Below are 11,215 nucleotides of genomic sequence, written 5' to 3'. Positions count from 1 at the left end.
TTGATTCTATGATTCTATGATTTCTATTATTTACAGACACTCTAACAGTATATTGCTATCAGAAATACACTGCCAGATAAAATAGCAATGGACATTGAGTTGGAAGGGACTCTGGGGCAGGTCTGCAGCCTGGGTGGACAGAGATGGACAAAGGTGCTGCCCCAAGCCAAATACAGCATCACTGCAGCATTATGTAATAAATAACACATTTAATCTTCTAAGAGACTGTTTCTACATCATATACTCCAGACAGAGGAAACAAAGCCAATTACACATGTACTGTCCATCACCAGCTCAAAACCACCATGTTCATACCATGGGCACTATTCATATGCAAGCATGTGTTACATACCACATGTTTAATTCTTTAGCTGTAGCAAGAGGTAGGATCCAGATTCTCGACTTGCAGTGCATGTGCTGGAGATGAGCAGAGTGCTCAGAAAGCTCAAGTTTGTAGGCATTGGAATGTACTTTTCAGAGCAGGTTTTAGCAGCCAAGAGCTGCTGTGCAAATTTTCTTGCCTTCTGCTTATTGCTGAGAAGGGGCTAATGCTAGGCTGGCCCTCACTGAGACCTGAGTAACTTCCACACTGTTTATTGCTAAGAGATGTGTCTGTATATGCTGTGAACTTGTGAAGAAGTGTCCTGCTGTGTTGCTAAGATAGAGTAGACAGAAGCTATTGAACCAACTCCAAAATACCTGTGGCAGCAGACTTCCTAGGGCCATGCCTCTCAGACTTTGCAGTGAATAAGTGTGCTAGGTATCCAAGCGTGTTCCCAGTTTTCACTTAGACAAATGGCCTTTGCTGTACAGCACTGCTAAGCATGGTCTGTGCTTCCAGGTGCACCGATGCCATCCCAAGCACTCGAGTCAGATGAGGATTTGCAGCTGTGGAAAGAGGTAAGCATCACCTGCCCTGTGGTACATTCCCACTTCTTCTGTGCCCATCCTTGCTACAGTCACACCTCACTGTCCAATATTTCTCTTGCATTGCATTCAAATGCATTTTCTTCCAGTCCTGCTTCTTCTGTATATCTCCTATCCTGACATCAGCAAAGATGTGAAATATCTAATTTTCAAGATATTCTAAACAGTTTTTTCAGGTGGATGTTGAGGCTGGATGTTGAGATATCATTCTGAGAAAAGATTGTCATGTGTCAATGGAAACCTATGTTTGATAACAGTTGTCATTTAACTGTCCATGATCAGGTGATTGTCCCTTGAAGCAACACAGTGTCCTGTCTGGTAGTTTTATACTTTGCATATGACATGCAGGAATTGTTTCAGCTCATCCAGTCTTACCTCTTGCATATTCTTTTCTGTGCTGGAACAGCTGTTCTGCTGGAACACTGTATTTAATCCTATCCCAGCCTCTCAAAAGGATAATGTACTGTGTCACTTAGCCCCTCTAACATTTTGCCTGTAACTTGCATGCCCTGGCATTGCTGTACTCTGCAATTATTGTGTTGACATTTCATTTTGTAGCTTTTGATAGCATTGAAATACAAGTGACTCATCAGGGGTGCAGATGCAGAGAGTAAATTTCTTCCTGTTGAGGCCACTTACAGGAGACATTCCCCTTAGTATCATTTCCCCACAGGTCATATTGGAAGTACTGACTCAAAAGCTAACGTATTTCTAGACTGGCACTTGAATGAGCCTTGGTGATATTTATCTCCTGGGGAAAAAATGGTCATTTGGGAAGTGAGATCCTGATAGCTATAAGGAGTTTTTTGAAAATGTGTTATTTATAATCTGGATTTAAAATGACGTTTTATACATTTCTGCATTCATTGCTAAGATTTGCTGGCTGTAACACAGGATTTGTCCCTGTGGTGACTAGAAACAAAGCCAAAGTTCCTGTAGATTTCAGTGAAGAAAAGAGTCTGCGTAAGACACTAAAATCTGTAAAATTATATAATAGAAGCAATAGAAAAGTTACAATTATAGCAAGAATTATGCTGGACTGGAAAGGGTCTAAGGAAAAGAATTAGATGAATGGCTATATACTCTGAATTAACCTGATTACACATTCATACTAGTTCACCAGTTTCTTGAAGTGAAAATAGTGATTCTTCCCTGTTTGTTGCCTTACTAGTGGGTCATTCAGGAGAAGCCCTGCCTCTAAATAAACCTAGTATTTTCCAGGAATGACTCTTGAGTTTATAAATGTGACAACTTTGTAACTAAGTGTTCTGTTCCTTTACTTTTCTCTCAGTTTCTTTTGTTTCCTTATGTTATTTAACCAACCCCAAACAATCTGCAATCTCCTACCCTCAGGCCACATTTCTGAGATAGGAGAGAAAATCATGGAGAAGATGCATCAAAGATGATAGAAACTATTACATTTATTTTTTAAAAGGAATTAACAGAAACTGTGGCTTTTCCTCAGCCCTTGCTTTGTCCATGGAGATTTTAGCTGAGAGATACCTTGCCTTACATTGCGTTGAACACAAAGCAGTCTCTGGCTTGTCCTGCTGCTGAATTATGGTAGTTCTCTGAATCAAGCAAATAAACCAGTAAAAAACCCAAACACAAGTAATCCCTTACCAAGAAGAAACAGCACTTTTTAAACATGGGCTTCCAAAATTACTTCAGCTTAGTTTATCTCATTCACTGCTGATTTCTCCCTCTATGTTTTCTTACTCTGAAAGTAGTGAAGCTGAACTAATATACCCAGAGAGAAACAAGTGCATGATGAAGGGAAAAGAGAATGGGGAGGATGTGTTACCAACAAAAACTATTTGAAAAGGGAATTCTGTGAGCTATTAGCTTTCACACTATGTCTGCTAATGCTTTCTCATGGATTGTCTCTAGAGAAATGAATCATCTCTTGTCTTGAAGTACTCAGATTAGCTTTTTTCCCCCCCATTATATGTTTTCATTGCTAAAGAGTTCTGTTTAGGGCCTTTAACCTATGATAAAATTATAAGAACAATTGCATTGCCTACTTTATTTTAAAAAAACCCAAACCTATGGCTTTTATGCAGTCTGTGGACAAGATGGCTTTTGGCATCTAATACTATCAAATATTAAATGGGAAAAAATAAGCTCATACTGATGATACAACTTTAAAGCTATATAATAAAAATTTAAGCCACTTTTTAAAAAAATCATTATTAAACTGTGCAGCTTCAGTAGGAGTACTGGAGATTTTTTCTTTTCCTTACAGAATACTTCAGGCTTTCAGCACAGGTAATATTACTTCCATAATTTTAAATACCCTTTATTCCATTTCTTATCCCTTCTTCATTAATAACATCACTAAAAATTTACTAGTATTGTGGGATTCTTTCATCTTGGGTAAAGAGGATGCAATTAATACAAGGTTATGAAGAGTCGGAAGAGGATGGGTAGGAATCACTTACTCAATACTTCTTCCAAGACAAGCTCATGACAGCACTGAATAAAGGTAGCTTTGGAAAGACTGAGGAAGACAAACACTGGTAGTATTTCATGCACTGTTTAGGAAACCATTGGCACAGGACATTGTGGATGCTAAAAGTTCAGAGAGACATACATCAAATTAACAGCACAGAAGTTCACAGAGCTTTATTACAAAGATCTACTCTCCAACTCAAAGTGCTTGTGCTACAGATTGCTGCTGGTTGGAGAGCATGGACTTTACTTCACCACTTTTACTTCACCACATGGACTTTACCTCAGTGTCTTAAGCTCTTCCTGGGTGTCAATGTTTGGCCATGTTTTGGAGATAAGTCGTAAAGCTAAATGGACATTTGTTTTGATGCAGATGAAATGGGAGTTGGGACTTCTTGCTTTGATTTGTGAATTTATTTGGTTTGGTTTCGTGTCTGTGTGTGTCACATTCTAGTCTGCACTGACATGTCTAAGTATATCAGCAATTACTCCTTCCACAGTTCTCTTACAGTTTAGATCCCTTGAAATACATTGAATATATCTCTAAGCAGTACTGTAATTTGGGAAGCACCTCCTTTACACAAAATCACAGAATCATAGAATGGTTTGGGTTGGAAGGCATCTTAAAGATTCTCTAGTTCCAACCCCTCTGACATGGACAGGGACACTTTTCAGTACACCAGATTGCTCAAAGCCCCATCCAGCCTGGACTTGAACACTTCCAGGGACAGAAGTGCTCCTCATTTGCCAAAGAAACCAGTGTGAACCTTGGATCTGACTGCATGGTGACTCTCATGAATTGACTGGCATGGATAAGATAGCACATGTCATAATGTTATACATCTGCAGGGATCTTGGAATTCTATTGACAGAGTTGTATTTGAGGACTGATCATTAAGTCAACTGCTTTAGTTTTGTCATTTTTTTTTCACAGTTTTGTATAATCCAAAGATTTCACAGAAGAGATGAAGTTCATAGTCCATACCACAGATACCTGTAATTTAAAATCTGACAGTCTGAGAAGTTTACACATAAGAGGGGCATGAGGTAGATAAGAGAATAAAAGTCACAGATATGTATGTGTTTGTTCAGATCAAGCAAGTATAAGGTTTTTTTTATTTAGTTAAGGACTTTCCCCCCCCTTTGAGTGCAGATTATTTAATGAATGGACCCATAAGGATTACTTACGGTAGATAAGCTTCCCATGCCTTTAACTGCACTGAAGTGTTCCTGAAAATATACATATTTCCCTTGTTTTTATTAATCTGACTTCGTAAAAAAAGACTGTGTGAACTTTTACAGATAGATGACGCATGTTCTGCCTACCTGTCCACAGATTCTCAGCTTCAGGTGAGTCAGACAGAGGTTACTTTATTATTTTTGGTATGATTTGTTATATGTAGTAGAATTAGAAGTGTGATACCTGAGTTCATTTTTTCTTTGCATTAGGTGTCCAGTACACTGGAAGAACTTTGTTTTTTGCTCATGGGATTTCTCCAGAAACCACAGGTAACACACACAAAAGACAAGCATTTCTGAAGCTTGATCTCTCACTGTGTCACTGTCTACAGTGACACAGTGAGAGATCTACAGAATTCTGAGAACCTCAACACTGGAGTAATACTATCAGTTTTTACTCTGGAATGTTATGTGTCAGAATCCAACACCTATTGAAGACAAGAGAGAGACATCGATGTTTGTAAAATAATCTCCAAGTTGGATACAAGATTTTAGGTGATTTTATTGCTCTAGATTAGAAAAATTATGAACTCTCAATGGAGAGTCTAGGGATATACAAAAGAGCATCCACTAGACCCATCTAACTCTTCTCGGGCAGAGTAATCAGTGCTTTCTACAGAGTTTGAAAAGATTAGTTACATTGATAAGCAAAGATATATAATACATCAGTCAAGGAAGAATGATACGCTAATCCAGTACTGAAAAGTTTATAATGTAACCAAAATTGTCCATTGCTCTTTTTATTTTAACAAACAAAAGCCTCTCTCCCAATTATTATTCCCACAGGGTCTAGATGAAAAAGACAACACCAAAAGGGTAAGATGTCTATGAATGTTTTACTATTGATCACACTAAAATTGGCAAGAAAACCTTAAGACTCTTGCCCTGTTTTGTAGTAAAACTCCACTTTTAATTTTTTTTTGAACAGTTCTTATTTCATTATTCTAAGGCTCATGACTCGGGCAACTCAGACATCATGGTAAGTGGCACAGCACCTCCTTGTGGGTACACGTGTGCTTGTATGTAAAACCAAGGCAATGTTGCTTTTTGCAGTAGTCTCTCCAACTGTGTAGCAAGCTCAGGACTGAAGTTGCATATTTAAGATACAGGAAGTGTTTTAATAATATGGGAGAGGATCATCAGTACTGTACAGGTATGGGAAAAAACCCCAAGCAAACCAGACCAAACATTCAATGCCAACTGAATCTTAATCTTGTAGTTTCGAATTTTAAGAATGAGCTCAAATGCTTTTTTTCTGGTATTGGAACATAGATATGCAGTGAAACAATGTGGACTTACAGAAGCTGAGAACATGACCATAACTATGAAGAATTTTAAATGAATTTTTATTATTAAATTGTATTAATTCATTTGTGTGTGTCATAAATATGTAGCAGGCAAAATATTATTTAAGTCTCACTTGGATTATATTTTGAATGAAAAATATGATTTAAAAAATAGCCAAGTATTGTTGCTATAAAAGTGCTCTCATGAACCAACTAAATATGTGATCTATTCTTGCTTTTAAAGTGTAAGCACAATCCCTTACTTCTGTGCATCTATGCCCCATAGGATTTTAGGAAAGTTAAACATATTCTTATTATCTCATGTCTTAACAATCATTCTTACATATCCAATTTTGCCCTGTTCTTTACATTTCTTTAGAAGTATGTGCTGTATTTCCTAGAAAGTGATATTGCTGATAATGGGGTCAATGCTTTCATGGCAGAGCTGCTTTGGAGGCTTTAATGGTGTAATCAAGGCACAGTCAAATCATAGAATCATAGAAATGAGCTGTTTCTGCTGCTGCTCCTACTTAAAAGGTTACTGCCTCCCTGAATACCTTTGCTCCTGCCCCCAGAGATTATTACTGCTTTCTCACTTCTTCAGGTTTAGCTGTTCAGTTGACTGTTTTCTAGTCCAATTCTCAGAGACACTAATTTAGGTGAGATCCATCATTCCTTGGCTTTTTAACATCTTTCCATTGGCTGCAAGACACAGCCTAAGTGTCCTAGTGGGATGTCCTTTAACTCTTCCACTCATGTCAGACTCATTCTTTTTTAGATATTATGATGCCCTATTGCCAGCCTTAGGCAGACAGCACAAAACAGGCTGTAAATAGGCAAGTTAATTTTACCTATGAAGTACAGTAACACTTTGGTAATTCTGGTTACTCCATATATTACAATTCTATTCATTGCACTGCTTTTCTAAGAAGTATTTTAACAAAAATGCATTATTTTTAAAATGGCATTTAGAGGAGTTGAAGATTTCAATTGGTTAACAGAACACAGATTTTTCTACTTTGTTTCACACCATGGACCTCTCTCCCCAAGTCCACATGGTTTTATTTTGCTGGGGGCAGGGGGAGCACTTAGGCTGCACACAGTACAATTTATTTTAAGGTGCTTAACCAGGCTGTCTGCAGGCTCTAAAGTCTTGTTGAACACAAGGAGTTTCATGATTAGAGCTTATCTTTTAGACAGAGTGATCAGTGCCACGGTTACAAATGTCAGTTGAGAATGGATCCCTCCTGCACACTGTTCTCTAGAAAAAAAATAAAATTCCTGTTGCCATCTAAGTTATTTTGAAGTAAAATGAACTTTTCAGTACAACAGAGGTTGAAACTGCTAACTTCCATATTGGATAATCATAGAAGTGTAAGTAGAAATATTGTATGGAAATATTCTCTGTACCACTCATGGGGACTGATCAAAGTCTGAATAATTGCAATAGTCTGTAAATGGTTTTGAACTTTCAATGAGTAAAGGTGAGGACGCATAGCTTTTCCCTCCATCACTCTGTGAGTCACATTCATAGTGTAAATATAAATGTTTGTACCTGTTTGTTGTTAAGTCAAAATGTTAAAAAAAAGTTTCTCAACATCTTCAGATGTTTTTTGGTGCATGTTTGGTCCATAAGCCAATATTGTGGGGAGAGACTTTTTTGCATCATAAGGTCGAAATTTCATTGTTGCTCATGTGTCTGTGTTCATGTCCTCTCAGTCATCAGTCCTGCATCCCTTACTGCAACTCGTTCCGCAGCTTAATGAGAGAAGACTGAAGAGATTCAAAGTGGACGTATGTAAACTTACTCTGCGTATTTGCATTCTCACACTTTATGATTCATTAGCTCTTCTAAAAATGTCCTTGTGGACCTTTCTGCTCATATATTTTGGTTGGACTCTGACTCTGGTGTCACAGAATGTGCTTTAGGAAGGGTTATCCTGCTGCTGACTGGTTTTTTTCCCTCCAACTGGGAAGTAAACCAGAACCTGCTGTACATAAACACATCCACCTCTCTCCCTGACCAAGGTAAGGAATTGTGAAGGTGGATGGGTGAAGGAGGAAACATGCTTTATTAAATTTATTCTTTCTTCCCAGTTTGGGCCAATACCAGATGTCATGAATTTGATTCCTCTCAAGCTACATCTTGCCTGATAGAATATGACCTAAGAAAAAAGACTTGAGAGCATTTTGTTGGCAAGTCAATACCCTCTAGAGCACAGGCATTAAAACAAAACTAAATAACCATACATCTTCATGAATACATATGTTTCTGTGTACATATATATACATGCAGGTTTGTGAATAAACATGCATACATATTACAGCATGTATTTATTTTTTAACATCTCCAAACCCTTGGAAATAGAGAATGCAGGTGTTAAAATGATGATAGATTTTTAGCTTCAGTTGTTTTCCAATACCAAACTTCTGACATGGAATCAAACAAGAACACTATGGAATCTTCTTTAAGAGGTGTCTGACTGTAAGCAGAGAATGACATATTAACATAAATCATAATTCCTCATTAATAATTTTACTCATTCCTTTTGTGTTCTAGATAAATTTCCTGAACTGGCAACAGCTGTCTATTTTGTTTCTGTTTTCAATTTTGTTCACACATTGAATAGAGAAAGTAGAGAAATAATGAAATACAAATACCACATAACACTCCAACTGCAATGTACAGGCTTCCATTGACAGACAAATCTTTATCCTTTCGAAATATAAAAAACAATAGAAGTGAAGACATTATAAATCTGAGATGGGTATTTCTAGAATGAGATGGACAATATAAATAAAAATCATACAGATAATTTACATACAGCTAGAAACTGAGTATAAAGGTATACCTGGTGAACTGAAGTCAGAATTAAAAACAACACTCAAAAATTATATATGGTTTAAACTCTACTTCCTTTGAAAGCTTCCCTGGCTTGATTCTACTTCTGTGTTTGGAAATGATGGGAGTCATCCTGTTTTACACAATTCTTACAGCATTAGAAGAGAGCATGGAGTGATTTCTTTTTATGACAACTCAGGTTATGATTTATCCAAGAGATCACATGATCCCAGTTTTTAATTGAGAAATACCATCAGTGCTAGATAAATGGCATCTCAATTTTATGTTCTCATAAGCGTAAGATTCGAACTATTTTGTTTCTCAATTGATCTCTCTCCCCATCTGCAGGACAGACACATCACTCATGTATCTGATACTAACAGATGCAATTAAAATACTCTGATTAAACTTATGTGTTCTCTAATCATGAAGGTCTCATTAAAGCAACTGGATGGTTCATGCTTTGTACTTGTTACGTTTAAATGGAACTTCTATTTTCTTCATTGTTCGTTACCCCCTTTGCTGTATGGATCACTAGACAGTTGTTTCTCAGTGTGTGCAGCACGGACAGGATAGAGTATCATAAGTCTTTGGGATGTAATGGGAAAGGAGTGATCATGGTGCACCTCTGGGAACAGTCTGAGGTCTCATTCCTGGGAGGAGCCCAAGTATTTCTGATATTTAGGCTTTGTATCGTTGTCCTTCTGCAAGATGCAAGAACCAACTCTATCTGTGGAGACTCCACTACCAGAAAGAATACTCTGGTTGTGTCTGGGTAATGAAACCTGGAAAGTGTAAGGCAAAGGGTGGTCATCATTGCTATAACCATTCTAAAGCAACCTGAACTGAACTAAAACTACAGGTGGAATTTAACCCCCATTCATATGTTTTCTGCTATTTCTACATGACCATCTTGGTACTGCCATGGAGAAATACAAATAAAGTGTTCCTTAAGGGGCAAGACTGTATAGCAGTGCTGAAGAAATACTTTTGGTAGGCACATACACAACCTCCCTATGTGTAATTTACAATAGTAGACAGAATTTAAAATACTTTTTTTTATTTTCAGGGAGAACTTCAAGGACCTGGGGGGATTCAAAGCAGAGGCTACTTTTTCTACAGGGTATGGCTTGTTTGACTTTTTTTTTTTTTGTTTTGCGATGAGAGTTAAAAATCAAAAAGCAGAAAAACCACTGAATTACAGAAAGAATGTGATTGAGGAAACTATTTTCAGTAAGAGCATTCCACTGTATAGGACTGATCAAGATCTGCTCCAGACATTTGCCTGGATTAAAATAAAGTCACAGCAGGATTTTAAACATATTTTTAGGTTTGTGTATACACGATACCATGCTATGCTTTAAGAAGTCATTGGTAATTATGCATGTAATTCTCAGAAAACATTGCATTGTGGACAATCCTAATAAAGCATTGTTCAACGTGGCACATTTGCATGTGATAGAAAAACAATGTCATGCTTATACTCTGTATTAAAACAGCTACTAGGCCTGACCTTCTCATTTTCTTTGTATTTTGACCAGTAAGGTAATAAACCAGATACAGAAATTCTCATGAGATCTAATGTACTCTGTTCATCTCTTATGCCATAGAGCCATGTGGGTTTTTTTCCTTATAAGTTCATACAAGATAGACATAATTCACTCTTCAATCTACATGAAATAAATTTTACTGTATAATTCTCCTCCAGGGGTAGATATAGATTAAATAATAACTATATATTTGATGATAATCACATTGACAAGACTGAGATTATCAATTTTTATACACACCAACTTGTCTGGGGCTTTGTTACTAAATCCTGTCAGTTTTATATACTTACAGAGCACTTGTTGAATATTTGTCTTTCAGCCACGTAATGGAAGGAGATCAGTGGATTTTCGCTAAGGAGGTATTTATTTAATCCTTTCAATCATAAGCTACATGTAAATTAGCTTATTATAATACAAATAGGCCTCAATATTTATGTTGAGAAGTAGACTCAGAAAGCATTTAACTATGTAATCAACTTAGATTTTAACCCACAAACTTCTCCCAGATGTGTTGAATTCACCTATCTTCAGATGAAGCAAATAGAAGCTGTAGGTACTCAGTCACTAGAACAGAGAAGTGTTTCAGGAAGTGAGAAATCGAAGATATCCCAGATTTATAAACAGTTTGAAAAGTTATTGATGATGAAAAGCACATGTGGGAAAGAACTGATTTGACTACCTGTCAGATACATCTGAGAAGCAGATTGACATTCTGGAGGTAATACCCTAATCTTACGAAGATATAAAACTCACACTGAAACTAAGTCCAGACTTCAGGATTAAATTTCAAAGCATTCAACTATTTGGAGAGATACGATGTATGCCAACGTTATAATGTTCTGTTCTCTAATGTATTTCATACCTCTATCATATTTTATGTACTAAGCTAATGCTTTTTCTTATTTTTCAGGATTTTAGAT

At 36.9% G+C, this 11,215-nt stretch overlaps 1 protein-coding gene across 1 annotated transcript; it reads left to right on the top strand.

Annotated features, from left to right (window-relative positions):
• The first annotated feature begins 849 nt into the window (after positions 1-849).
• Positions 850-10,650, top strand: NMU (neuromedin U). Its single transcript, XM_009073413.1, has 8 exons — positions 850-900; positions 4,681-4,728; positions 4,828-4,887; positions 5,404-5,433; positions 5,546-5,596; positions 7,623-7,697; positions 9,815-9,868; positions 10,615-10,650. Exons 1-8 carry the CDS (start codon positions 850-852, stop codon positions 10,648-10,650), a joined length of 405 nt encoding a protein of 134 aa, XP_009071661.1.
• The last annotated feature ends 565 nt before the right edge of the window (positions 10,651-11,215 follow it).

This window comes from Acanthisitta chloris, unplaced genomic scaffold (assembly GCF_000695815.1).
Source record: "Acanthisitta chloris isolate BGI_N310 unplaced genomic scaffold, ASM69581v1 scaffold4914, whole genome shotgun sequence".
In the NCBI taxonomy this organism is placed as follows: domain Eukaryota; kingdom Metazoa; phylum Chordata; class Aves; order Passeriformes; family Acanthisittidae; genus Acanthisitta; species Acanthisitta chloris.
Note: the sequence above shows the minus strand (reverse complement) of the source record. Positions and strands in the feature narration are given on the sequence as shown.